This window comes from Miniopterus natalensis, chromosome 3 (genome assembly GCF_054644295.1).
Source record: "Miniopterus natalensis isolate mMinNat1 chromosome 3, mMinNat1.hap1, whole genome shotgun sequence".
Taxonomy (NCBI): domain Eukaryota; kingdom Metazoa; phylum Chordata; class Mammalia; order Chiroptera; family Miniopteridae; genus Miniopterus; species Miniopterus natalensis.
The window spans coordinates 97,528,001-97,555,570 of NC_142083.1; the positions used below are offsets into that span (position 1 = coordinate 97,528,001).

The 27,570-nt window shown below is 51.8% G+C and overlaps 2 protein-coding genes and 1 pseudogene across 3 annotated transcripts; all 3 read left to right on the forward strand.

The window, feature by feature from the left end:
* Window positions 1–1,815: 1,815 nt before the first annotated feature.
* LOC107542004 (large ribosomal subunit protein P1 pseudogene) lies at window positions 1,816–2,152 on the forward strand (annotated as a pseudogene).
* A 6,349-nt stretch (window positions 2,153–8,501) lies between these two features.
* On the forward strand, window positions 8,502–13,211 carry PRR14 (proline rich 14). Of its 2 annotated transcripts, XM_016219183.2 has the most exons (11): window positions 9,019–9,233; window positions 9,358–9,526; window positions 10,144–10,247; window positions 10,320–10,509; window positions 10,791–10,834; window positions 11,034–11,143; window positions 11,446–12,034; window positions 12,167–12,236; window positions 12,318–12,409; window positions 12,662–12,733; window positions 12,824–13,211. In XM_016219183.2, the coding sequence occupies exons 1-11, from the start codon at window positions 9,211–9,213 to the stop codon at window positions 13,080–13,082; spliced, it is 1,722 nt and encodes a 573-aa protein (XP_016074669.2). In that variant the 5' UTR covers window positions 9,019–9,210; the 3' UTR covers window positions 13,083–13,211. The 2 variants fall into 2 exon arrangements, with proteins under 2 accessions (XP_016074670.2, XP_016074669.2); XM_016219184.2 differs by lacking the exon at window positions 12,318–12,409 and having other exon boundaries at window positions 8,502–9,233; window positions 12,824–12,908.
* Window positions 13,212–14,586: 1,375 nt separating this feature from the next.
* Window positions 14,587–26,847, forward strand: FBRS (fibrosin). Its single transcript, XM_087815803.1, has 18 exons — window positions 14,587–16,078; window positions 16,368–16,547; window positions 17,305–17,340; window positions 17,460–17,489; window positions 18,518–18,566; window positions 18,658–18,952; window positions 20,297–20,598; window positions 20,804–20,991; window positions 21,108–21,152; window positions 21,363–21,458; window positions 21,694–21,762; window positions 22,564–22,593; window positions 22,975–23,046; window positions 23,318–23,438; window positions 23,544–23,624; window positions 24,535–24,618; window positions 24,755–24,962; window positions 25,065–26,847. Exons 1-18 carry the CDS (start codon window positions 15,638–15,640, stop codon window positions 25,645–25,647), a joined length of 2,910 nt encoding a protein of 969 aa, XP_087671929.1. The 5' UTR covers window positions 14,587–15,637; the 3' UTR covers window positions 25,648–26,847.
* The last annotated feature ends 723 nt before the right edge of the window (window positions 26,848–27,570 follow it).

A 27,570-nucleotide genomic window follows, 5' to 3' on the forward strand; every position in this document is an offset into this window, starting at 1 on the left:
ATCAATAAAGATATATTTAAAAAAAAAAAAAAAGTAAAGGGATGGAAAAAGATATTTCATGCAAATAGAAATGAAAAAACTGGGGTTATAATACTTTAAAATAAAGGCTATAACAAGAGACAAAGAAGGACATTTTGTAATGATAAAGGGGTTAATCCAAAAAGAGGATATAACACTTGTAAACATGTATGCGCCCAACATAGGAGAAGGTAAATATATAAAGGAAATATTGATGGACATAAAGAGAGAGATCAAGAGTAATACAGTAATTGTAGTGGACTTTAACACCCATTTACACCAATAGACCATCCAGACTGAAAATCAACAAGGAAATAACGGCCTTAAGTGATATATTAGGCCAGATGGATTTAATTAATATTTTTAGAGAATTTCACCCCAAAGCAGCAGAATATACATTATTTTCAAGAACCCCTGAAACATTTTCCAGGACAGACCACATGTTAGGTCATAAAACAAATCTCAATAAATTTAAGAAGATTGAAATCATATCAAGCATCTTCTCTGATCACAACAGTATTAAACTGGAAATCAATTAAAAGAAGAAAACTGAAAAACACGAATATATCAGGCTAAATAACATGCTACTAAACAAGAATGGGTTAACAATGAAATCAAGGAAGAAATCAAAAGGTACTTTGAGACAAATGAAAAGGAAAACACACCCACCTAAAATCTAGGGAACAGAGCCAAAGCAGTTCTAAGAGGGAAATTCATAGCCACACTGGCCTACCCCTAAAAACAAGAAAAATCTTAAACTATCTTACTTTACATCTGAAGGAGCTAGAAAAAGAACAACAAACAAAATGCAAAGTGAGTAGAAGGAAGAAAATAATAAAGATCAGAGCAAAAATAAAATAAATTCTAAAAAACAATACAGTTGCTCAGCTATAAAAAAGAATAAAATCTTACCATTTGTTACAACATACCTAGTGAGTATTATGCTAAGTGAAAAAACAAAATAAATGAACAAACAAAACAGAAACAGACTCATAGATACAAAGAACAAACTGATAGTTGCCAGGAAGTTGGGGATTTGGGGGACTGGGTGATAAAGGTGAAGGGATCAAGAAGTACAAATTGGCAGTTACAAAACAGTCATGGGGATGTTAAGTACATTATAGGGAATATAGTCAATAATATTGTAATAATTATGTATGGTGCCATGTGGGTACTAGGCTTATCTGGGGCATCACTTTGTAAGTTACATGGATGTCTGACCACTATGCTGTTCACCTGAAACTAATATAATATCAAATGTTAACTAATTGAAAAAGAAAAAGAAACTGTCCCTCGTCTTCCATTTTTAGAATGCCCCATAGACATTCATGCAGGTGAAAACAAGTTATCTGAGTACAGCTAAATTCATTTTATATATGAACACAAACTTGTAAGTCCAGTTTTAATCCTGACTTTTCCAGAAAGACAGCACCTGTAACTTTAACAAGAATTATTTGTCATTTTGGCAAATCATGACACAGATGGCCACACTTGAATTTGAACCAACACAACTCATCTGTGATAGTTTGCATTTGTAGATGCTGTATTCAAGAAATCCTACATGTAGGTGAAAGTATATTACTAATTCAGTATGACCACTTCACTAAGCCTCATAGCAAAGCCCTACCCAAGTATTTACATACTGAGATAAAGTGTACAGATCCTGCCCCTTTTCCCAGCTGCAGCTAAGGTGCTCGGTCTTTCCGAGGAAGCTAAGACCGCATCAGGGTGAAGCCCTCACTTCATCCCGGAACTAGCACCACTCCTGGCGGCGCTTGCCCAGCACTTGCCCACACCATGGCCTCTGTCTCTGAGCTCACCTGCATCCACTTGGCTCTTATCCTGCAGGACCATGAGGTGACAGTGATGGAGAATAAGATCAATGCCTTCATTAAAGCAGCTGGAGTAAATGCTGAACCTTTCTGACCAGGCTTTTTGTAAAGGTTCTGGCCAATGTCAACATTGGGAGCCTCATCTGCAATGTAGGGGCTGGTGCACCTGCCCCAGCAGCTACTGCTGCACCAGCAGGAGGTCCTGCCCCCTCCACCACTGCTGCCCAGCTGAGAAGAAAGTGGAAGAAAAAGAAGAACCTAAGGAGTCTGATGATGACAAGGGCTTTGGTCTTTTTGACTAAACCTCTTTTGTAACATTCAACAAAAGGCTGAATTCTGTTTAAAAAAAAAAAAAAAGTAGCCCGGCCAGCGTGGCTCAGTGGTTGAGCTTTGATCTATGATGCAGGAGATCGCTGTTCGATCCCGGGTCAGGGCACATGCCCGGGTTGCGGGCTCCATCCCCAGTCGGGGGCGTGCAGGAGGCAGCCCATCAATGACTCTCTCATCATTGATGTTTCTCCCTTCCTCTCTCTGAAATCAATAAAGACATATTTTTTAAAAAAGTGTACAAATCCTAAGTGTAAGCTCAATGAATTTTCACAAAATGAACACACTCATATGATCAGTACCCAGATCAAGAAACCAAAACATTTCTAGTACCCTAGGCTCTCCTCATGTGCCTTCTAGTCACTACCCTTCTCAAGGTTAACCACTAGTCCAATTTCTAATGTTATCGCTTTGCCTTTTTGAACATAATACAAATGGAATCATAAGGTATTTTTATGTGTGTGTACGTGTGTGTGTGTGTACATTCTTTTGTGTCTGCCTTCCTTTGCTTCTTAAAATGCATTCATATTATTGCCTGTAGTTACAGTTTTTATTCTAAGTTATGTATAGTATACTATTGGATACACATTTTTAAATAAATTACTTTGTTCTCTAAATCATAGTAAGATCTATATTGATTTTTTATTTTTAAAAAAATTGATTTTAGAGAGGGAGGGAGAGAGAGAGATGTGAAACATCGATGTGAAAGAGACACATAAATCAGTTGCTTCCTGTATGTACCCTGAGTGGGGATAGAACCTGAGACCTTTTGGGGCACATGATAATGCTCCAACCAACTGAGCCACACCAGCCAGGGCAAGAGTTATATTGATTTTTAAAGTAGGACTATAGATGGGTTATTTCTCTATTCATTTACTTCATAAAAGTAGCATTCAAAATATTTATTCTAAAATGCATGCATTAGTTCTGATAGGTTGATGGCCAAGTTGCATCTTCCTGAATTTTGCCCTTTGGATCTTTGCGCAGTTGTGGTGACCTAGGCAGTCCCCCCTTCCTGACACCCTTTCCTTCAATTCTTGGATGATTCATTATTTCTCTGTGAATTCTTCTTCTCTAGCTATGCTTATGTGCTCTTTTGCGAACCCGAATATAAGTTGAGTTTAGCATTTATCTCACCATGCACTTGTCTCTCTCTGAAAACAAGGACTCTCATTGTCTTGTTCACCATAGTATTTTGTCTATCACATGACTGGAATTCAACAAATGTATTGAACAAATAAATGGACACCTCAGCCCATATTTAGAGCCTTCTTGACCACCTGGGGCCTTTGCCAACCCACATTTAGCCCTCTCTGGACAAAAGGTCAAGCTGTGTATGTTTTTTGTGTGTGTCATGGACCTCCTGGCCCCAGCACTGCCACTTTAGCCCTGAGCACCACTGTCCCTCTGCCTTCCCAGCCTATAACATCAGACAAAGTCACTTCCAGAAAACTCTACCTGGACTTGTTTTCTGAGTGTTGTCTAGAGTTGGCCTCCACTTGAAAGGAACTGCCTTTAGCAGCATGGCATCTGTCCAGCTCAACTTCTTCCACTTCTTTTCTCGGGTGTGATAGGAGCATTCAAATGCCTTTAAGGAATATGTCTGCAATGCAGACTTTATTCCTCTTTCAAAAATGGCCTACTTCTTAAATATCTGCATAGCAATTGCAGTAGGGACTTTTAAGATTCAGATATTCCATTTTATTTAACACTGAAACACTAGTATTTTTGTTGGTAATGGTATAAGTTTGGGTCCAGTCAGAAAGAGAGAAACCATATAGTAATTTCAACAAGGACAAGTTTAATATAAAGAATTACCCACTATAACAGGAAATTAGAGAAATGAGGGATTGGATTGTGTATTAGTTTCTTAGGACTGCCATAACGAATTACCACAAGTTGGGTGGTGGCTTAAGACAACACAGACTTATTCGCTTACAGTTCTGGAAACTAGAAATCTGAAATTGAGGTATCAGCAGGGTCATGCTCCCTTTGAGATCCTGGGCAGAATCCTCTCTGGCCTATTCCTAGCTTCTGATGGCTGCTGGCAATCTCTGGCAGTCCTTGGTTTATAGATGCATCACTCAAATCTCTGCCTCTGTTGCCACATGGCATTCTTCCCATATGTCTCTGTGCTAGTCTTCAAATGGCATTCTCCTTTCCATACGTCTGTGTCCAAGTTTCCTTCTTATAAGAATGCCAGTCATTGGATTAGGGCTCACCCTAAACCAATATGACCTCATAGATGATATCTGAAAAGCCTTTATTTCCAAATAAGGCCACAGTCACAGGAACTGGGGGTTAGAACATATCTTTTGGAGTACACAATTCTGCCCACTACAGATAGTAAGAAGTAAAAAGAATTCTAAAGAACACAGGAAAGCAGATATAGAAGCAGCCACTACCCCTCAGGCTGACAGATATAGCACCCAAGAAAAAGTCTCTACCTGAGCCTCCCTGGGGCTGAGATCCAGAACTTTTTTTTAAATACTCACCTGAGAATTTTTTTTTTAATTGCTTTTTAGAGAGAGAGGAAGGGGGAGAAAGGGAGAGAGAGAAACATGGATTGGTTGCCTCCCCTATGCTCCCTGACTGGGGATTGAACCCACAACCTAGGTATGTGCCCTGACCAGGAATGAAACCCGCAGTCTTTTAGTGTACAGGATGATGCTCCAGCCAACTGAGCCACCCAGTCAGGGCAGAGATCCAGCACTTTTTGGAGAGAAGACAGAAGTTATGGGGGTGCCACTCAGGTGTAACTTGTTGGAAATCTTCCCTCTAGAGTGTTAGGGAAAACTGTTCATGGGAAGGTATCTCACCAGAGGCACTATACCACAAAAGTGTCCAAGGGGTAGACCAGAGGAAGCTGCTAGCCATTGGGTGCTGTTGGCCACTATGCCCTGCAGAAGCCTGGCACTGGAGAAGCTGCTTGCACTGCAAAAGCTGGGAGCTGGGGAACACACTCATACTGCAGGACCCTGCCAATAGGGCTCACTGGAACCAGAAAGTAAAACCCTTTTTTCCTGCAATGTCTCCCCAGTTGGCAAAACTTAATGATTCCAGCTGGCAAAGGAAAAAGATATTTAAAGGGCCCAGATCCATTTTCACAGGGCAGGCAAAAATAATGAATTCAGAGCTGAGAGATAATAAATTGATAACCAGTATGGTGACATATCATTGTTTCAGATAGGCAGCTCCCTTCACCCTACTTGACTCTCTCTCCAATCCTCCAAACCTTCTCCCCTTCCCCAACATCCTTACCATAAGCCCTATCACTTTACCATTCAGTTCCTCCAAACTTGACCCCTGCCTATCAGGCCCTGCTACCCGCACGCCCCCTCCCCCCCCCCAATAAAAAAGGCAAAAATGGAACTGGTGGTGGATGGCTCTCTAGACTGGGGAAGAGACAGAGTTAGACCATGGGTAGTACTAGCTTTCTCAGATAAATAAAAATTCTAATAATTCCCAGTAGCTGACCAGAGTGAAATAGTCCCCAAAGGTGGGTCTTAAAGTTCCTCAGCAGGTGAATTAAATTGGGAAGGAATGTGCTGACACCTGGCTGGACTGAGTACTTCAGGATGGAGAGGACAGAAGCTGAGGGAATCAGCAGAGCTAATGGCACTTTTGTATATAGGGATATAAACTCCAAACTCTTAGGGACAGGCACTTGTCTGTCCCCAGGACATAGCATATAGGAGGCACTATTATTTTGTTGAATGGTTGATGCAAACCAGAGCAGCAACCCAAATTCATCTCAATACCCTAAAGCCACATCCTAACCCAACCTACCCTGGCTGATCTGGAACTCAAGCTAAAGGCTACTGCAGAGAAAGGTCCTGAGCAAAGCAGTTGGCTTGGGAAAGGAAGGCATAGGGACACCCTGAGAGGAAGAAAAGGCAGTTTTTATCACCCTCTTTTTACTGTAGCCAGAGACGACTTTATCAGGCACATTCAGATGCGTCTTCTTACTTGATCTTCCAAGTCTATTTTGAGACAGGCACGACAGGGTTTATTGTTCTCATTTTACTGAAGCGAGGGAACAATTAAGTAGTTGGGAGACCCGGAGTCTAAAGGGGCCTAGAGTTTCTGAAGAATGATACACTGATGTGCCCTAACAGTCAATCTCCAGACACATCACCTGCCATGCTGCAGACTGTGAGGGGCCTCTGGCCACACCGTAGAATATGTACACAGGTGGTGGGTAAGGTAGGAGTTGTTGAAATGGTAGTTGCGAAAAGGGCCGAAGTAAGATCTTGAAGCTATGAAGTCTCACAGCTGCTGGCCTGGGCTGGGGGCCAAGACACCAGAGTCTACCTTAGACTTCAACTTTATGAACTCCAGTGCCCCAGTTAGGGTTGTAGGGCTGGGCCCTTCCTACCAGATTTCTCAGTTCCAGGCCCTTTCTTTAACACTACTTCCTTTGCCCTTGGCATTGAGTTCTTCTGGAGACCTAGAGAATTAAAACTCATATCTGGCAGCTTTTCTTGCCTTGAGGCCTGGGAAGCACCTGCGTGTTTAAGCATTTAAGTGAGAGCCTACAGAGGGTCTCTTAACTCACCAAGGTTGAGAAGGATCTCCAACCATCATCATACGGCCAACGAACATCCTCAGGTACTATGCAGCCAGTCCTGATCCAGGAGGAGAGAACATCTCTAGCTGAAAGAGCTGCTGCCTACTTCCACCAGAAGCCTTATCATGGAATTCCAGAGGATCCAACAGGCCATAACAGAGTCGCTGTAGTCTTGGGAGAGCTATCTGGATGAGTCCTTGATTATAGAGTTGGGAGTCCACTTTCCACATGAGATCTTACTGATTCTGCTCTGTCTATACCATCTTTTGTGTCATTGCTTTTATCATTTAATCTGATAAGAGAGAATCATGCTGAGCTGGGTAGGCACCTTCATCTCAGGCCAAAAATTCTAGGCTTCAGGCTCTCTTGCATCAAGAAAATATGTACTGCTCAGGCGGGTAGCTCCCTCAGTTAAAGCCTCCTCCCCATACCTCAACGTTTTTGTTTGATCTCTGGTCAGAGCACAGGCAAAAAGCAACCAATGAATGCTTAGCTAAGTGGAACAACAACAACAAAATTGATGGTTTTTTTCCTCTCTCTCAAAGTCAATTTTAAAAAAATAAAGAAAATATGTACTGGTTTGGACCAGGGAATCCTGGGGAAGGAGAACTAGTGGAGGCACCGGCTTTGGTTAGGCTGCGAGAGCCCCTTCACAATGCAAGAAGCCAGGACTTACCCACTTCCTCCCCATCAACAGCCCGGCTCCTGACAAAGGTTCCATGATGCAGCCCCTCCAAGCAGCGGAATTACATCCCTGGTTCCTTACTACTACAGACTATTTACGCGCCTCATCAGCCAGGCCCCTCTTGAAAGAGGGCTCGTGGGAGCCTGGAACAGAGAGGAAAGCGGCTGGACCCCACCGAGCACGCCAAGTTCACTACTGGTCTCTTGCAGTGACACCCCTATTCTGAGCCCTCTGCACGGACCGCAGAAACCCCCACTTTTCCTGAAGAGGTGCACAGCACTCGGGTAAAGTGAAGCTCATCACCTCCAGTGCCCTCCTCACTTTGGCTCAGCGCAGTCCCTCCAGGAACCCGCTGAGCAACGGAGCCCGAAGGGAGACCTGTCCTGGTCTCTGGCCCCAGCCACCCATTCCCAAAGTGAGAACCCGGTTGAAGTACCCAGGTTGGTACCGAAACCGGCCTCCACGGGGCCTCTCTAGGAAACAGGGAATTTCACATATGGTTAGCACTCTGTTCACGTTGATTGGCCTAAAACCGAAAGAACCGGAAGATGCCCTTAAAAAACGTGGCTGCACGCTAGCTTCACTACGGTTGTCTCACTCTCTCAAGAAACTTGGCATAGGCTTCGGCCACTGCCTGCCCATCATAAGGTGACGCCACGCAGTTCACTTTGGTTCCTCAAAACAGCGACATCTGCCCTCAACCACAATGGCTGCGCTGCCCAATTTGGCTGCCTGCCCCTAGGGATGATGGCTGCCAGGTGGCTTCACTTAGTTTCTCACCACCCAGGAAGACGCGAACCAGCGATTGGGCACTGCCCGAAGGCTCCGAGAAGAAGCCCCTCTGCGATTGGGCAGTACTGGGTAAAGCTGGTTTTAAAGGAGCCGCAGGTGAGAGCCGTCGAAGACCCGGGATCGGCGGGAGGCGGCGGTGAGCAGCGAGCGGGGGAGGGTGCCGAGCGGCTGGAGAAAGGGCGGGGGAGGGAGGCAGGGAAGGAAACTTTTGAACCATCTGGTCCCGGACTGGGGAGAGCGCTGGGCGGGGATCCGGAGAGGGTGGAGGGAGGGGGTCTGTGGGCGGGACCTCCCGGGATTGGAGTGAAGGGGTCTCTGCTGGACCGTGGATCCCCGGGGATCCTGACAGAGTTTGTGATGCTCAAGCTCGGGGCGTCCTTGAGTAGAGCTTTGCAGAGCCGAAGCTCACTGGGAGAGGAGGATCCTCCCGCGGCGTCTGATTGGAGGAAACGCGCTGTAGGATTCTTTCCGCTTGGATCAAGTCTAGGGGACCTGGTGGGAGGGGGGAACCGTCGGTGTGTGGGAGTTATTGCCACGGAATGCTCAGCCACTCGTGGGAAGTGGATGGGGATCGCAGCGGGCGGAAACTGAGCCTCCCAGGACCAGGATCCCAGCTGATCCCGGGTGGGGGGGCTGTTCTCAGAGCAGAATCTACTGGGACAAAGGCCCTAGGGGGCTCGGGCCATGGGAGAAGTGGGGCTGCTGCAATCCAGGCTCTCGCGGCAAGTGCCAAGCAGGGTGCGAGTGATCCTTTGATTGCGGCGGCGGCGGCTGTGGGAAGACGCCCGCTCCGGAAGGCCGACCTGGGGCGCCCTTTAGCGTCCCAGGTCTCCAGCCCGTGGGCTACCGAGAGCTTCCAGCTACCATGAAGGGCGGAGCCCCAGGGAAAGGGCTGGCCCTCACTCCCCACTCCCCCGCTCCCCACCTCCCACCCCAGGCTGCAGCCTGGGATCCCCCAGGGACTCCCCGGAGCCGCCGCTTCCCCAATGGACTTGCCGGGGGACTCCAGGTGAGAGTGTACCCTGCCAGCCTGTCTTGAGCCTGGGAAACGGGGAGCCTGGCGGCCGTACAGGGGAAACCACAAAACTAACTACGGGCTCAGGCGACCGTCCTCTGCTTCTCTCATCCTGCAGCCCGCCTGGCCAACCACGTCTGTGCCGCCAGCCCCTGACTCGAGCATTATGGGGAACCGTAAGCCCGAAACGGCGGAGACTGCAGCCCCCGGTGGCCCCTTCACCCTTGGAAAAGGCCTCGCGGCGGGTCCTGGCCGTGGTACTGGAAGATGTCATGGCTGCCCATATGGTGAGACCTGGAAGGGACTTCTCTCCCTGGTCCCTCAGTACCAATCAGGCCAGAACACTAGTGAGGATAATTGAGGTACAAACATCTCATTCTCACACACGTCATTCAGGCAGCCCCCCTAAAAATGCTAGAGTTCTGCTTTACTCACTAACTCCAACCTCAAATGGGGCAGGGTCCCCAGTGTCCATTCCCCACCCACCACCAACCCTGTTGGGCTGGAACCACATCCCTACAACTCTTTAAGTATGAGAAACCCTTCAGCCTTCTTCCTAGCCCAACTTCTAGGCAATACTTAGGAAACAGACTGAGATCATTGGCTCCATTGCACAGAGAAAAACTGAGACCCCAAACAGGGCAGTAATTCACCCAAGGTCACTCTGTGTTTTTTTTCATTTCTTCCAACAGCCTGGGTGAGATTATCTAGGTCCTACACCAGCAGCTCAGAACACTGTAATATTTAGCCCCCAATTCAGTTCAATTCACCTCTTTGATGATCTTGAGTGGATTCTAACCACAACCTCTGTCACCTTTGTGTCATAGGACACTATTAGACATAGGGAGGCCCTGTCCAGTCTAACCTCATTCCATCACCTTGCTCTTGACACTTCTGCTCCCAGGTCCCTCTGGTGCCCCAAGAGACCACTTCCACCCCACTGCACTGCAGCAAACGTTGGGATTCTGTCCACAACCAGCCGCCTGCCTCACCACCCCAACAGGCCAGGTAAGCAAGGCAGGGTAGGGGGTAAGCTGGTGACACAGCTGAGCCCCTCTGATCTTCATGCTCCCTTTCTAGGCCTCCGTACCCACTGCACTTATGCCGAGAGCCCTTGACCCGCATCCACCGGCCTTCTCCCACCCTGAGGCGTCGATCAAGGACAACCCCTGGCCCAGAGGAAGGCCCTTCACAAGAGGTGGACCGGCCCCCCCAGCCCACTCTGGTGGTGATGTTAGAAGACATTGTCAGTCCCAGACCCCCACCTGAGGTATGGGAACTTCCAGTAAGGATGTCAGGTGCAACTTGGGGCAGACACTCCAGTGAGGGTAGAAGATGGGTAGGAGAGCTGAGTCTGGGGTAGACTTTGCTCAGAGCAAAGAGGACAGCACTATTGGTGGAAGACACTGTTTGAGCAAAGACCTATATGAAAAAGTCTTTGGTGTGAACCCAGGAAGGCATCTGGAGACTGAGAGAGTTGGGATGTGGGAAGCTAAGGAGGCCAAAGGGGGCTTCCCTGCTGGTCCACAAACATCCCCTGTTTATATCCAGGACTTGGAGGACGAGAATCCCAACTTCATCATCCCAGCGAGAAGGTGAGAAGGCTGGGGAAGGAATTATTAAGATGTCCAAGCAACAGCCATTGACAGGCAGCCAGAGCTATGGGACATTAGAATTTTGTTCAGTAGTTCCATGTAGCACCTTCAGTAGCCTTAAGGGACGGAGGAGGTGCTTGCTCAGGTGGGATCTGAATCTGGAAGCTTCCCCAGCTTTTACTTTGCCCCTTCACTCCAGAACTGAGTCCATGATGATGATTCACCAGACAATGCCTTCACCCAGGGACTTGGAACCCCCATTCCAGCCATCTGCCCTACCTGCAGACCCTCTGGAGAACCCTTCACCAGGTAAGGACTGAGATAGAGGGATGAGATTTGGGGCTCTGGAAAATCCTAGCTGAGTTTAGAAGTGTCAGAGGCAGAGGTGAGGGTGGAGCTTAACCCCCCTTCCAGGGCGGAGCTTGGTGTGTGAAGATGGGATTTCGACTTAAGAGCCTGATGTCCAACTCCTAAATTTAGGGCTTAGTTTTTTTAGGAATAGGCTTCCTCTGTGGGCAATTTAGTGTTTGGGGAAGTGCTGAAGTTACTGAAGTAGGGCTTAGACACCTGCAGCTGAGGAATGCCCACCTGTGACCCTCTCCTTTCCTCAGCTCCAGATCCGGTTCTGGAACCCCCATCGACCCCACCACCGTCCAGCCTTTTACGCCCCCGCCTCAGTCCCTGGGGCTTGGCCCCCCTCTTCCGTTCTGTCCGCTCCAAATTAGAGAGCTTTGCTGACATCTTCCTCACACCCATCAAAGCCCCACAGCCCCCTCCCCCATCACCCCCCATGAAGTTGGAATTGAAGATTGCCATCTCAGAGGCTGAGCAGTCCAGGGCTGCTGAGGGTACTGCATTTGTCAGTCCCCGCCCCCCTATCCGCCAGTGGAGAGCCCAAGACAACAATCCCCCAGCATCTCTCCCTAAACCACCTCTGGGCCGAAGCTACTCCTGCCCTGACCTGGGGCCTCCTGGCTCAGATACCTGCAGCTGGCCCCCTGCTCCACACCACCCAAGCAGGCCACGGCCTCGACGGCACACTGTGGGTGGTGGGGAGATGGCTGGAGCCCCACCACCCCCTCGACCCTGTCTCCGGAAAGAGGTCTTCCCTCTTGGAGGAGTGGGAGGCTCTCCTCCCCTCGTCACATCTTGTCCGTCCACCGCATCCACTTCCTCCTTCTCTGAACCTGCAGAACCCAGGTAGTGCTCTCAGTAAACCCTTAAACCCCTGGCCACAGTCTGGGCCTACCTAGCCTCCTTCCCTAGTCCAGTGGGCAGGAGATGGGGATACTGCTATGAATATTATTTGTCCCTGAACCTTGACCTCTGTAGGTTGGGCTCAACCAAGGGGAAGGAGCCACGGGCCACAGAGGACCAAGTGCTTTCAGACCCTGAGACCAAGGTAGGTGTACAGATGAGGGGGAGGAAATAAGTGGGAGGCTGTGCCCATGCCACACTCTTACCCTCTGCCCCATCTTTGCAGACCATGGGAAAGGTTTCTCGATTTAGAATACGCAGGACACTGGCCCGTCCTCAACTAAACCTTACACCAATGGGGCTGCCTCGACCGATCAGGTGAATGCTTATTGTGTATGGAGCTGCCTTGGCCAAACAGATGTACGCTCACAATCCCTGGAGTGTGCCTTTGTCTCCTCAGGGAGCACAGTCCAGTTTGGTGGTTTGTGCTTTGAACTATCTGTCTGCCTCAGGCAGTACTCCTGGCATCTGGCATGTCCCAGAAACTGAATACAGACCAGGCCTTGCTTATCCCTTCTCCAGGCCCCACTGGCCCCAGGTTTTTTAGTGGCCTCTGCTCTTTTCTCCCAGGTTGAACAAGAAGGAGTTCAGCTTGGAAGAAATTTACACCAACAAGAATTACCAGTCGCCTACAACCAGGAGGTGAGACACTTTGAAGGCTTGGGGGTGATAGAGGGAAGGCTAGAACCAGGGGGCATGCTGGTAACCAGCACCCCTCCCTGCCTGGTCCAGGACATTTGAGACCATCTTCGAGGAACCCCGGGAGCGCAACGGGACTCTGATTTTGACCAGCTCAAGGAAGCTGCGGCGGGCTATGGAATTTCGGGACAGCAGCCTTCCTCGATCCCGGCGACCATCTCGTGGGGTCCGGGCTACAACTGGCAGGACCCTTAATCCCAGTCTGGCCCCCAGCCCAGATGTGGGACCCCTGCTGCAGCAGCGGCTGGAGGAGCTGGATGCCTTGCTTCTGGAAGAGGAGGCAGCGGATTAGGGATTGGCCCCATCAGACCTAGGAGCTCCATCTGTTTCTCTGTACATCCATCGTAGAGGGAGGGGAAGCCTCTGAGGCCATTTTATTTTTTTCTCTGTATTTCTAATAAAGTTTTCGTAATGTTTCTGATTCTTTTGTATGTTCCTAGCTGAGTTTGGGATTGATTGGCACTATTGGCTGATGTTTCTATTTTGGCCTTCAAAGACTGGGAAATGGGGGAGGTGTTAGGAAAGGCAATGAAGGTTAGATACAGGGATAACTAACTTTATTTATGAAGATACTTTATTTACTTGAGAATTTTCCTGTGTGGAGGAATACTTCAGAATCTGCTCCAGAAGATACTGTGATCCTGGACCTTGGTCAGGGTTCTCCCAATTCACTTACAGCAAACAGCAAAGAGGACACTGAAAGTCCCAGAGTGGCCCAAGGCCTTGATCAAGATGGCCCTGACTTCCTTCTACTCTGCAGGCCAGCATCTGCTGCTGGATTAAATAGCTAAGAGTAATCAACTAAAACTGAGTACCTACAACAAACTGACTGGGGTACTTGATTTGCACATAACCCAGTAAGAGGGGATTATACCCATGTTATACACAGGAAAGCAAGTTGAGTGTATCAGCAAAATGTCTACACAGAGGGTAACCCAGCCAACCAGAGGCCAGAAGTGGCACTCTACAGCTTCCATAACTTACAGGCAAAATAGAGCAGTGGCTAACAGCACAAGGCTCTAGAGCTAGGCTTGAGTACAAACCCTGGTTAGGAAACTATTTGTGCCTCAGATCCCTACCCCTCTGTAAAATGGGGTTAATAACTGTACCTCCGTAAGAGAATTCTCACTACCCAATGAGTCAACGTGAGAAAGTACCCGCCGCACAAGAGCAAGGTGTTTCTTTCCGCTAGCACGCAGAGCCCACAGGCCAGCAGCTGCCCGTTGAAGCAACAGAAAACGCGACGCGGCTTCCTCCCTGCGTGTTCCGGCCACCCCACTCCGCAGAACTAATCCTGCCGAGTTCCCCCCCGAACGACAGTATTGCCACGCGCGTGCGCGGAAGCCAGGCGACCTGTGGGTGAAGCCTGGCGGCGGAAACGGAGAGACGACGTAACCGGCTGCCGACAGCCGCGCACCGCAGCCGCGCACCGCCCAGCGACCAACCGCCCCCAAGCGCTCGCGCACCACATCCCGACTCCTCGCATTGACGCCGCCAGAAGATGGACCAATGAACGAAGAACAGGGAAAGGCGGGGTTATCTGCAGAACCGCCCACGCACCTACTTCTAACCAGTCCAGTCACGAGACTTGGTGAAGGACGGACCTAATCTGACGTAGATCCAATCCAGAATTTGAGGGCGGTTACAAATTACCCACTCCCTGAGTTTGACTCCGCCCTCCGTCTTGACGTACACTTTTCCACCAATCAACGACTAAACCTGTGGAGGGTTGAGGGGAAGGGGGCGAAGAGTGGGAGGAGGCTGAGAGAGGAAGGAGGCGTAGGCTGAGGAGGAAGAGGGAGGAGGGGTAGGGAAGTCCTGGCGAAGAGGCACAAGACGCCAAAGGCGACTACAGGAGGGTGCGCTGGAGCTCCCCCGCTGACCAACGGCCGTTTCGGATCCCTTAAGGAGCGAGTCATAGAGAGACGAGGAAAGGAGGAAGAGACTTTTATGTCGGCAGACAGAGAAGCTCTACCCGTCACTGTTGCCTCACATCCGGGCCTTTGGAGGGCTGGCCCCCGCGGCCCCGCCCCCACTCGCGCCTTTCATGGCGACTGGAGGCGGAGGCTGGAAGAGCTGGGACTGGAAGAGGCCCCTTTAAATCTCCTTAAAGGGGTGGCCACTGAACTCGGCAGACTGCAACGCCAGCCTTAAAGGGGAAGCCGCTGAACAGAAGCTGACAGATTGAGAACTGAGCTCTTGGGAGAATTGGAGCGAGTGAGGATTCTTACCTCCTCTTCCTTCCCACTCCAGAAAGTCCTTTAAATTCAGTTTAAAGGGGAAGTGGCCGCTTGTGGAGGGCTGGAAACAAACTCCCGAGCCTTTAAAGCGGCGGCCTGCTGTTTTGAGGACCCAGGACTCCTTAAAGGGGTGGCCTCTTTTAGCCGGAGGACTTGAGACACTTTTAAAGGGGAGGTCTGCGTTTCGGGCGAGCGTTCGGTCCCTTTTAAAGGGGTGGCCCTTCCTCTTCGGGGAGACTAGTCTCGACCCCTGGCAAGGGGCGGCCACCGCACTAGGCCGGCTGGACACTGTCGGGTCGTCTTAAAGGGGCCAGGGGCTGGACAACTTGAGATTTTGCCTTAAAGGGACGGCCGCCCCGTTTTCGCCGTCTTGGCCCCACCGGCCCCACTGGGGGGGGGACCCTCGGGCTTGTCGCCCCGGGGGCGGCGCCAGCTCCCCAGGCCTTGGCCTTGGGGCAAGCTCAGGGCCAGCAGATCCTGCTCTAAAGAGGAAGCCGTGGCCCTCTCGTCCCTGTGCAGCCGCCAACGCCGCGCCTGCGACCCCGGGCCTGCGGACAGGCCGCTTCGGGCCCCGCCGCCTCCGGATGCGGCACTGAGGGCGGTCGCCATGGAGACGGCCGCGGCTCCGGGCCCGGGCTGGGCCGCTGAGGGAGAGCGGCGGCGGCGGCGCTGCTCGCGCCGAGACCGGGAGCAGCGGCGCCGCCGAGGTCCTGGCGGCGACGCGCCCCGGGCCCTGTTGGCTGCCCCGCGCGGCTCCTCGTCCTCGTCATCGCCGCCACCGCCCGCCAGGCCCTGGTCGTCAGGTTCGTCTGGAGAGCGGCCCGGAGGCCCGAGAAGGCGGCGGCCCCGTCCCAGGCCTCGGCCACCGCGACCCCGAGCTCGAAAGCGCCCTGCCGGCTCCGGCAGTCGCGGAGAAGAGGAGGAGGAGGAGGGGGGGTGTGCAGACGACGGGGAGGCCGAGGAGGAGCCTGAGGAGGAGGAAGAAGAGGAGGAGGACTTGATCGATGGCTTCGCCATCGCCAGCTTTGCCAGCCTCGAGGCCTTGCAGGTGGGGCCTGATGGGACTGGGGACCTTTGGGGGCTTCACAGGGGCAGAGGGAAGGGTACGGTGCCTGGAGTGGGTGGAGTTGAGGGGGGAATGGTGGCACCCCAAACCAGAGCAACCGGCTCCTCTGGCCAGGTCTCTGCCCCGCCCTGGGGTGGGAGGAGGTAGAGCTAGTCTCTAGGGACCCACCAGGTTACCCGGCCTGAGAGCCACTTTGGTAGCCTGGTCACCCCTAGGGAGGTCGGGAGCTTTCCTTTCTCCATCTACTTTAGTCCTATCTCCTCTTCCACAGAAGGATGCCTCTCTTCAGCCCCCAGAGCGACTAGAACATCGGTTAAAGCATTCTGGAAAGCGGAAGAGGGGGGGCTCCAGTGGGGCCACTGGGGAACCAGGGGACAGCTCTGATCGGGAGCCTGGCCGACCCTCTGGAGATCGTGCCCGAAAATGGCCCAATAAGCGGAGAAGGAAAGAGGTGAGTTTGTCTTAGGTCCCTGCCCTTTAAAACCTTGGGCAGAACACCTTTCACATAGACCCATTTTCCATCAACAGTGCCACCACCCACTATAAACAGTGATCTCAGTCTCTGAGGACAAAGGAGAAGGCAGAGCAAATCTGAGCTCCTACTCCCCCATCCAAGTCCCACAAAGACACATCCATGTCCAGGGTCAGACTTGCCTGCTTCTGGCAGGCACTGTCTGCCTCAAACATTGATAATTCAGAGATGTGTCAAAGGGACTTAGCTGAATCATAAATGAATTAGATATGTCTCTGCCCTCCCCCTCTCGAGGTGGTGACAATCTAGCAGGGAAGAAACAATATACAAGTAAATACCTATTCCCAAACTCTATAGGCTACCAAAGGCAGAGGTCTGGGAGGGGTGCTGTAGAAACCCACATGAGGAAGCCACTCATTCTGCCTGGGGGATGGGAGGAGGCTTGTGGTTAGGGAAAGCCCCCTAGGATATCTTAGTCAGGTCTTGAAGAATAGTCATAAGTTTTACTAAGAGGAGAAACAGGGTAAAGTTGTTTAGGACAAAAGCACAGAGATATGAGAGTCTGGTATATTTGGACGGTGGTCAGAGCATTGAGAACAGGGGTGGGCAGTAGTAGAAGCAGCCAGAGAGATTGAAAGTAGGTCATGAGGGGTCTTGAGTGCCTTGCTGGGGAGGTTAGACATCCGAAGGCCTCGCCAGGCAGCCTCCCTTACCTCTGGACTCTGGTCTTTCCCAGGCCTTCTCTCGTCACTCCCTGGAAGCTGGATACATAGTAAGTGCTCTCCACCTGTACTGGTCCTCCCCTTGTACTCCCTCTCTAAAAGTCCCCATTTGATTTTGGGCCCCACTCCTCTTCCCTTTTCTCACACTTCTGTCTTTCTTTCTCCCCAGTGTGATGCAGAAAGCGATCTGGACGAGAGGGTGAGTGGGGTTAGAACTTGTTGGATGGGCAGCGGTGCAGCTTATAAAATGACAGAGCCTCCTCTTGAGTGGGAAACATGAGTTAGGTTGAGCCAGGATTAGATTTTTGGGAGAAGGGGGGTAGATTGAGAGAGTAAATAACTACTTTTCCTTGGTGACCAGAGCCAGTTGACCAAAGAATAGAAGGCCCCTGCCTTGGTGTGCCATCATTTCTAAAGCCCCTAGAGATACCAAGGGTTCTCCAATGGAAATTCAGAGTGGCCATGGAACCAGGTTGGTCCTTCCTGCTTGCCAATAGTCAGTCTTTAATAGATTTTAGAGTCTGAGCAGAGACTGTGGTCTTGGCATTGAGGATACTAAACCATTGTAGTCAGTGGTGAGGACATACACTATAAAGGTGTATTTCAGTTTATTAATAAGGCTGATATGCTTCTTTTGAAATAGTACGCCCTAGCAATTGGTGCTCTACCCCTATAACTAACTCAACTTGTACTCCCTGATCTGTGTCTTGTAGTTTTTAAAGTTGGCTGTACAGGGACTGTGGTGAACCAGAGAGTTCTTGTCCATTTAAAGGGGGCAGCCACTATTTAGTACTAGCTCATTGTTGCCATGTAAGACTAGGGCCCGTTCTCAAGAGAAGCTCCAAGTCTGAGTTTTCATGAGGAGTCTCAATTTCTAAATATCGGCAATTAGTTTATAATTTTTTGCTAACACTTGTGAACCAAATAAGCCAAGTAGGCCTGTTGGCCCGCAGTTAGTGACATCGTTTTGATTTTCTTGCTTCTTTTCTACTTTAGGGCTGCCATGACTTAGGCCTCTTGGCCTATCAGATTCTTAGGCTGAGCTGCTCCACCCTTTTTCCTTAAGCATAGGCACCCTAGAGCATAGTATTTGATGGATTTCAACTAAGGTGATGGAATAGGCTTGCCACGACTGCCCTTTCCTAGCAAGCTCAGAGGTTGTTGGCTTTCCTGGGTAAGGGCCGGGCCTTACCGGAACCTGACCCTATCCCTACCCTTCTTCCCCAGGTCTCCGATGATGACCTCGACCCATCCTTTACTGTTTCAACCAGCAAAGGTTGGTTCCAAGGGCTGGGGCTGGAGACAAGGGAGAGAATTGGGGTGAGCATGGATCTTAACAGAATATGTTTACTGTCCTACCTTCACAGCCTCAGGCCCTCATGGCGCCTTCAATGGGAACTGTGAAGCAAAACTCTCCATAGTCCCTAAAGTGTCGGGCCTGGAGCGGAGCCAGGAACAGCCCCCAGGGCCCGATCCGCTGCTAGTGCCTTTCCCCCCAAAGGAACCACCACCTCCACCAGCCCCTCGGCCTCCTGTCTCACCCCCTGCACCCCTGCCGGCCGCCCCCAGTCTGCCACCCCCACCCCAGCTGCAGCTTCGGGTCTCACCCTTCGGCCTCCGCACTTCTCCCTATGGCAGCAGCCTGGACCTCAGCACTGGCAGGTGAGTGGTCCAGGGGTTTGGTCTGGTCTGGAAAGGCCTGGTCATTTTGGCATCAACCCCTGCATTATATGGCTGGGACATGGGATATAGTACCTTTGGGATGTGATTTGAAAAAGGATTCTGAGACTTAAAAATTTGGAAGACACTGGGTGAAACAAATTTAAAGAGATTATTATAGAACTCAATAGAACCCTTTATATGTTCACATGCAGGGGAATCCAGTTTGTGCCATTTGCTGGTGAGACCTCTTTGCAAGGCACATTTGCTAGGAATAGTGTTCTTCAGAACATACTTTGGGAAATGCTGTCATGATTAAGAATGCTGGCTTTGGTGTCAGTCCTACCTGGATTCAAATTCTTGCTCTGCCACTTACTGGCTGTGTGATTTTCGAGAAGTCACTTAACCTCTCTGAGCCTCAATTTCCTTTTTCTGTAAAATGAAATAATACTAGTACCTTCATCCTAAAGCTGTTGTGAGAATTGTGAGTTAATGCAGTGTTTCCCAAAGTGTGTACGCTCATCATTAGTGATATGTGAGATCATTTCAGATGTTATGTGAGTACATTTTTTTTTCAGCTTTTACATGCTTTAGAAAAGTATGACTAGTATCTCACCCCCTTGATTTCACACATTATGGCTTGGGTGAAGCTAAGTTAAAAGGAAAAACTGAGTTATGTTAAAGAAAGAAGTAAATGGTACAGGTGGTTACATGGATGCGGCAGCAATTGGGAAGGTGGTGTGAAATGTTGGAGACTTGGATTAGCATGTAAAACAAGTGACAGCACTTGGCCTACAGTAAGTGCTCATTAAAGGGTAAGGATTATTGACACTATTATTATTGATGCTATCTCTGTTGTTATTGTCATCAATGCTATTTTTTTTTCTTATTATTGAGAAAACTAAGGCTCAGAGAAGGGCAGTGACTTGCTCAAGGTCACCCAGGATGTTATTGGCAAGATGGGCCTAGAACTCCTAGGCCAGGCCAGCAGGGTGCTGCTTCCACTGTCTTAGGGTAGGAACCCAGGTGGCCTATTGTAATTAAGCGTCAAAGTGAATGATATGTTTTGTGCTGTGGTTGAATCAGAAAAGGGAAAGTCGTGGCCAGAGACATCAGAGGCAACTGTGTGGAAGATGAGACCTAGAGAGGGAGAGGGGGTTGATGGTTGTGGGGGGTACCTCAGCCTGAGGATGGGTTCCTTGGGTGGGGGTGGAGGTCCTGGGGGCCGGGTTCTGCCACTTTCCATGTTGGAGAACCAGGGTCAAGGTATCGCCCAGGCTTCTGACCCACTCCCGTCAGAGCTGGCACCTCCCAGCCCCTCACTCATCTCCCCACTTCTCTCCCCAGCTCTTCGCGGCCGCCCCCCAAGGCCCCGGCCCCTCCCGTGGCTCAGCCTCCCCCCTCATCATCCTCTTCGTCCTCTTCCTCCTCATCTGCCTCCTCCTCGTCCGCGCAGCTCACCCACCGGCCCCCGACGCCCTCACTGCCCCTGCCTTTGTCCAGCCACAGCTTTCCTCCCCCTGGGCTGCGGCCCCCCCCACCACCCCACCACCCCTCCTTGTTCTCCCCTGGCCCCACCCTGCCCCCGCCTCCACCCCTGCTGCAGGTGCCAGGGCACCCTGGGGCCTCAGCTGCTAACGCCCTTTCTGGTGAGTTTGGGGTCCTGGCCGGGGGGTGGGGGGCCATGACCCTGGGCTCGGGCCCAGTCAGCTTTGGGGCATTCGTACCTTAGCAGACTGCAGGGCTTGAGGAGGGAGTGGCTCAAGGCCAGAAGGGAAGGCCAGTCACCCGGGCCCAAGGAGGCTGACATGGTGGCTACAGATGTTAAAGCCTTCTCCCCCTCCCCTCCCACAGAGCAGGACCTGATGGGCCAGGACCTGAATTCTCGCTACCCCGAGGTGGTAGGGGCAGGGGGCTCGGCCCGGCCCCTGGCCTTCCAGTTCCACCAGCACAACCACCAGCACCAGCACACCCACCAGCACACCCACCAGCACTTCACCCCTTACCCCCCGGGCCTGCTGCCACCCCATGGCCCCCACATGGTGAGCTCCTCATTGGGCCGGTAATGAGGCTCAGAGACTTGGGGGGAGGGGTCTGGCTTCCAGGGGAAGGCCCGGGGTCCCTGGATAGTAGTTTACTCTTCCCTTCTCTTCCCTAGTTTGAGAAATACCCAGGAAAGATGGAAGGCCTTTTCCGGCATAATGTGAGTGCATGTGTGTGGTGTGTGGGCATAGATGCATCAGTGCGTGTGGCCCTAACTGTTGGGGTCCTATGTTGAGCCTCAAAAGCAAGAGCCTTGAGCCTGGGAGAGCTCCTTGGGAGGCTTTAGGGTGGAGGCTAGAGGACTGATGGGCAGACCAGACGTGGGCTGCACCTCCACCCCCAGTTTGGACTAGTCCCCTTCTTTCCACAGCCGTACACGGCCTTCCCTCCCGCAGTGCCCGGCCTACCTCCGGGCCTCCCGCCGGCTGTCTCCTTTGGCTCCCTGCAGGGGGCCTTCCAGCCCAAGGTGAGCTCCCAATCTAGACACTACCACCACCCTCCCACCCCTTTAAACCCAGACACCTCCAGGTCCATATACCTTCTTCCCATTCCCCAAACCATGCCCGTCCTGCCCTCCCCTTGTGGGCCCAGATTTCCCCAAAGCCATATTTCCTCCCTGTCCCAGTCCCCAGCTTGGTTCTAGACCCCTTTTATGCCTAGTGCCAGCTCTCCTGACTGATCCCTCCACTCCCCTTTCCCAGAGCACGAACCCCGAGCTGCCACCACGACTGGGGCCAGTGCCAAGCGGGCTTCCCCAAAAGGGGACACAGGTGAGGGGCGCCAAGGCAGGTTCTGCTGGAGATGGAAGATCTGTTGAGTAGAGCAGGGTTGACTTGAGAATGAATCACTGACTGATCCCTCCCTTTGATACATGATGGGGGTGTTCCTCAGAATCTGATGTGAGAGAATTTATGGAAATGACAGGATTTCCCAGGCATGAGGAATAGGAATTTCATGAAGTTGCCCAAGAAATAGGATTACTAGTGCAGTGGTTTTTGTAGGGGTTTTCAAATTTTTTAAGTTACAAAACTTTTTTCTTTTTTTCAAATGACATCATACCAGGAAGTCCTGTCCATAAAACAGTGTAAAGATAAGCTGTCCCTTTGTGAAATGGCACAAGGAGCCCAAGCCTTCCCTCCCACTTAGAGCCCAGGGCTCTAGGGCAGTGTGAAAAAACACAGGATGTATTTCCTAAAGGATAGATTAGACCAGAGGTTTTCCAACCTCTTTAAGCAGTAATAAAAGTTTTTCTCTAAAGAAAGCTTAAACAGACTTTCATATAAAGCTGTTAATAGGATAGCTTCTTCTGTTGAGAAATATGTCCTGCCTGCCCACTAACCCACTCCCCAGCTTTCCAAGCAAAGCATCATCTTGGACCTGACTCAGGAACTTGGTGCTAGAGGGGAGACGCCCACAGTGGGAGAGGTGGGGCAAGGAGTCTCAACACAAGCAGGAAAGGATTGAGGGAGCCACACAGGGTCTCAAAGAGATGTTCGGGGGCTGTGGAGATGAGGTGCCCAGGTCAGTAAACAGGTCTGAATCGCCACCAATCTCTGCTTTGCCATCCCCAGATCCCTGACCATTTCCGGCCACCTTTGAGGGTGAGTTTGGTGAGGACCTCAGGCTGCATGAGGCTGGGGGCTGGTGTCAGGGTGTTTGACTGAGGGGTGGGGGGGTCTTGCTTGAGAATGAGTGAGAAGTCCAAGACATGGAGGCACCCAGATGTGGAATAGCAGAAAGAGAAAGGACTGTAAACCAGAGACCTGAGTTCAGATGTAACTGGCCGTGGGACCTTGGGCAAAACAGTTCATCTCTCTGAGCCTCAGTTTCCTAGGCTGTGAAATGGACCTAGTCATCCCTCATTTGTAGGGATGATAAAAGATGTTGTGTGGCAAGTCTGGGCCCAGAGCCAGGCCTGGAGTGGGTGACAAGTGAACATTCTTTCCTTCCCTTTCCCTTTGGTCATCCTTCTGGGGCGGCAGAAACCAGGAAAGTGGTGTGCCATGCACGTGCGCGTGGCTTACATGATCCTGAGACACCAGGAAAAGATGAAGGTACTGGGGCCGGAGGGCTGGGGAGAGCGGGCCTGCCTGAACTCTGGGGTTCTACGTTCTGTAGAGCTTGGCAGAATCTTGGCCAGAAATATCCCATCCTGTCCCTGGTCACTGCCTGAGCACTAGGTTCTCTGGCTAACCAGGGGGTGGTGAGAGAAGGCACTCAGTCCCCATCTTGGCACCAGGTAGTCCTTGGAGGGGGTTTAGGGGTGGAAGAGCAAGAGCAGGACCAAACCTGGCTCCTCACTGCTCCTCTCCCCGTCCCACACAGGGCGACTCCCACAAGCTTGACTTTCGGAACGACCTCTTGCCCTGCCTTCCGGGGCCCTATGGGGCCCTGCCCACTGGCCAGGAGCTCTCCCACCCGGCCACCTCCCTCTTCACTGCGACTGGTGAGTCTGGCCAGCCCTCTTGGGGCCTGAGGTTCCCCATTTATAACCCAAGGCCCACCTTGCGCCCACTCAGCCTCATCAGAATCTCCCACCTCTCTGCCCCAGGTGCCGTCCACGCTGCAGCCAACCCTTTCACGGCAGCTCCCGGGGCCCACGGACCCTTTCTGAGCCCCAGCACCCACATTGGTAAGAGCCAAGGGCATGTTGGACAACTCAGGCCTTGTCTATGACTTCCAGGAATTCTGAAGCTGGGGATGGAAGTTAAACCTGAAAGGCAGATGAAATGGAAAGTAGACCTGGTTCCACTTGCTTTGTGACCTTGGGCAAGTTACTGTACCCCCTCTGAGCCTTGATTTCATTGCCTGTAAAACGGGATAGGAAAGGGCAGAGTGATTGTTTATCTCTGCCAGCCCAGATATTCTCTGAAATAATAGCCAGTGGTAAGGGGTAGTGTGCCACCTGGGAGAGGAAGGTGAAGGAAGACTGCGCAGCCCCAGGAGAGAGCATGGTCACTGGTTCCTAACCATCTCAGGCGGCTATTGGGGGAGATTTAACCTGGGTTTGGGTGGACAAGGAGGATTTGAGTATGATGACATAGGGAAAGCTGTTCCTAGAGGAGGAAATTGTGAGGTCCCGTAGTAGCATAGGTTAGTTGTTCTGACAGGCTGTGACACATGCATGAAATTAGGGTCAGGCTGGGAAGGGCCCTGATGTCAGGTGGCAGGAAGCCAGCAGAGGCCTTCAGGCGACTGGCTTGCTGAGCTAGTCTGGGTAGCTCGTGTGGGGTAAGAGCTTGACCTCTGGAGTCAGAGAGGCCCTAGGTTGACTGTTGGCAAGTCACTTCACCTCTCTGAGCCTGTTTCATCATCTTTAAGTGGGAATGATCCTCTCTATCTAATACGGGGCTTGTGAGGTTAACTGGCAGGTCAGAGCTCAGTACCTAGCCTGGCCCAAGGAAGTATCCAGCACCTGGCTGTTAAGACAAAGCCGCCAAGGACTTCGGAGCCTGCTTGCTTATTGCCTCTACCCTGTTAGTTCTTGGTGACTTCTCACAGTTGGCTGCCCAATGCTCAGACCATCTACTTTTCTCCCACAGATCCCTTTGGGCGTCCCACAAGCTTCGCCTCCTTGGCTGCCTTCTCCAACGGGGCCTTTGGAGGCCTGGGCAGCCCCACATTCAGTGAGTGCTGGGTGGGGTAGGATGGGTGAGGGGCTGCGGCAGTGGGTTAATGTGCTCAAGCAGGATGATGGGAAGGTGCCTGAGTGGGGCTTCCCACTCCTGGCTCCTGTCACTGTCTACTTTGCCCTCTGTCTAGACTCCGGCGCCGTCTTTGCCCAGAAAGAAAGCCCAGGGGCCCCACCAGCCTTCGCCTCCCCCCCAGACCCATGGGGACGCCTGCACCGCAGTCCTCTGGCCTTTCCTGCCTGGGTCCGGCCCTCTGAGGCCGCCCGCACACCAGGCTCAGACAAGGAGCGGCCTGTGGAGCGGAGGGAGACTTCTATCACCAAGGAGGAGAAAGACAGGTATGCTTCCCCCACAAGCTGTGCCTCCGCCTCCGCCGCCTCCTCCACCGGCGTCTCACCGCCTGAGTACCTTTCTTCTTTCCCTCCACCCCTGCTTCCCAGGGACCTCCCCTTCTCACGGCCCCAGCCCCGAGTGTCTCCTGCTACTCCCAAGGCCCGGGCTGGTGAGGAGGGGGCCAGGCCGGCCAAGGAATCCGTGCGGGTAAAGGAAGAACGGAAAGAGGAGGCTGCCGCCGCCGCCGCCGCCGCAGCCGCCGCAGCTGCCGCCGCCGCCGCCGCCGCTGCCGCCACTGGGCCTCAGGGCCTTCACCTGCTGTTTGAGAGGCCCCGGCCACCCCCTTTTCTGGGCCCTGGCCCTCCAGAGCGCTGTGCTAGCTTCCTGGAGCCAGCCTGGTTGGCAGGGCCCCCTCGCCTTGCAAGGCCACCCCGCTTCTATGAGGCCGGCGAGGAGCTGACTGGACCAGGGGCAGTGGCTGCTGCCCGCCTCTATGGTCTAGAGCCTGCCCATCCCCTGCTATACAGCCGCTTGGCTCCTCCACCACCACCTACTGGAGCCCCGGGAACCCCTCACCTTCTCAGCAAGACTCCACCAGGAGCCCTTTTGGGGGCACCACCTCCACTTGTGCCCGCCCCCCGGCCTAGTTCCCCACCTAGAGCCCCTGGCCCAGCCCGGGCTGACAGGTGAGGGAAGGGGAGGGGCAGGGGCAAAGCTCCATCCCCCTTTCCTTTTGATAAGGTCCTAGAGCTGAGGTTTTAAGCCAGGGCTGGAGGGCCAAGGTCATGACCTCACCAGCCACCTCTGAGGTCATGGAAACTGAGAACAGAGCCCCAACTCCCCCCCCCCTGAGATCAAGCATCAGATGAACCTTGGGGTCATTGGGAGGGCAGAGGTCACAAACCTCTAGAGAGGGGGGTGTGTGCGCGTGCGTATGTGTGTGGGTGTCTATACACATACGTGAGAGAGGGGGTCATTTCAGAGGTCATAGCTCATGATCTCCTGAGGTGCACCATAGCTCCCTCTGAGGGTCCCTAGGCCCTTGGCCTGCCTCCCCAAGGGCTCACTAAGCCAGAGGCCAAAGTGCCCCCCCTCCCCTTCACCTACCACCCAAGTCCTCATGCCCTCTCAGGGCTGGGGGAGGAGGGGCTAAAGGAAGGGGGGTTCCATGTACATATTTATCTCCCCTTCCACATAGCCCCCCAGACCTTTTGTACATTTTTACAGGGGTGCCCCTCCCAGTAATCCCCCTTCCTGGTTAATTAAATCCTCAGACTGGTGCTGTGTTCCTAGCCTCTGGCCTCTCTGTGGGGGGGAGGGGAGATTGCAGGGGGAAGAGCTGGAAGGGGACAAGCAGGCCCAAGGCTTATCCCTCGGAATATGGGGTCCAGCAGGAAGTGGACCAACGGGAAGGGACCTGGGTACCTAGACTGGGAAGAAGGGCAAATGCTTCCTGCTTGGCTGACAGCCCAGGTTCCCCCCCACTTGTTCCTGTTACCTCTGTGTGCCCCATCCCCAAAAGGCTCAACCTTTAAGCTTCAGAGTCTACTTTCTTAGTGGCTCAGTCCCCCCACTCCATTTCCAAGTGCCCCCAGGACTCCTGGGCCCTGCTCTCTAGAGCCCTGTTCCCAGAGCCCTGCCCCAGGCTAAGGAGGGCGAGAGAAGGTCACCATGTACCACACACCAAAGAAGGGGGTCAGCTTGGGGGTGGGCCACACAGGCAGCTTCTTTAGCAGCCTCTGGGCAGCAGCCCCAGCCTTCCCAAAACAGCAGGCGCCCCCAGGCTGGGGTCAGTTTAACAAAAACATAATGTTGACTTTTTTTCCCAGGTGGGGCTTATTCTGTAACATGACTTGCGGATATTTATATAAAAATGAGTGTTACAATGAGGCCCCTTGGCTCCTCTTTCAGTGTGTGTGGGTCACCTGGGGTTGGGGATTGGGCTGGGTTCTGGGGCCGGAGGGAGGAAGACAATACTGTCCATGTCCTGACGAAGGTTTTCCCCTCCGTCCCATCGGGGGGAGTTGTTTTACTTCTGGATGGATGGTCTGGACTGTTGGGTACTGGAGTTTTTCGTTTTTCTACATACTTTCTACATATAAGATTTAAACACTATACAAAGACAGCGAAACAGTTTCCTATTCATCTGTCAACCCGCACAAGTTCCACACCCCCCCCAGAGGTAACCACTGTCAACCGTTTGATATATGTTCTTCAGGCCCCTTTACTATGTGTTTACCTGCACATATATGTACATGCATGGTTATGTTAAAAAATATCTGTATTTTTAAAATCTACTTATGTAATACACGATTATTATTAAACCCCGGAGATACACAGTGCAAAGGGAAGGTGCCTCATAACCCATCCCTCAGAGATGACACTGTTAATTGTCCGGTATATTCCTCCAGTTCTTTTTCTAACCATACACCTTAAATATTGTAGAAAAATGGAATCCTGTGAAATGTGCTATTTTGCATCTACTTTTTACACTTGACATTATTCTTTGAATGTGATCATTAAAAACAAGTGACTACTAAACTGAGCTAAGCGCGGCTGCTCCCAGGCCATGTAAACCTCCAGAATTGACTTGTTCCAAGTGTACCTGTCGCC

Excerpts from the sequence above, each read along its gene's own strand:
- PRR14 (XM_016219183.2), top strand. The coding sequence starts at position 9,211 with ATGGACTTGCCGGGGGACTCCAG. Across the intron at positions 10,248-10,319 it reads TCACCACCCCAACAGGCCAG|GCCTCCGTACCCACTGCACT; the intron begins GTAAGCAAGGCA and ends CTCCCTTTCTAG. Across the intron at positions 12,410-12,661 it reads GGGCTGCCTCGACCGATCAG|GTTGAACAAGAAGGAGTTCA; the intron begins GTGAATGCTTAT and ends CTTTTCTCCCAG.
- FBRS (XM_087815803.1), top strand. The coding sequence starts at position 15,638 with ATGGAGACGGCCGCGGCTCCGGGCCCGGGCTGGGCCGCTGAGGGAGAG. Across the intron at positions 21,763-22,563 it reads TTCCCCAAAAGGGGACACAG|ATCCCTGACCATTTCCGGCC; the intron begins GTGAGGGGCGCC and ends TGCCATCCCCAG. Across the intron at positions 23,047-23,317 it reads GACACCAGGAAAAGATGAAG|GGCGACTCCCACAAGCTTGA; the intron begins GTACTGGGGCCG and ends CGTCCCACACAG.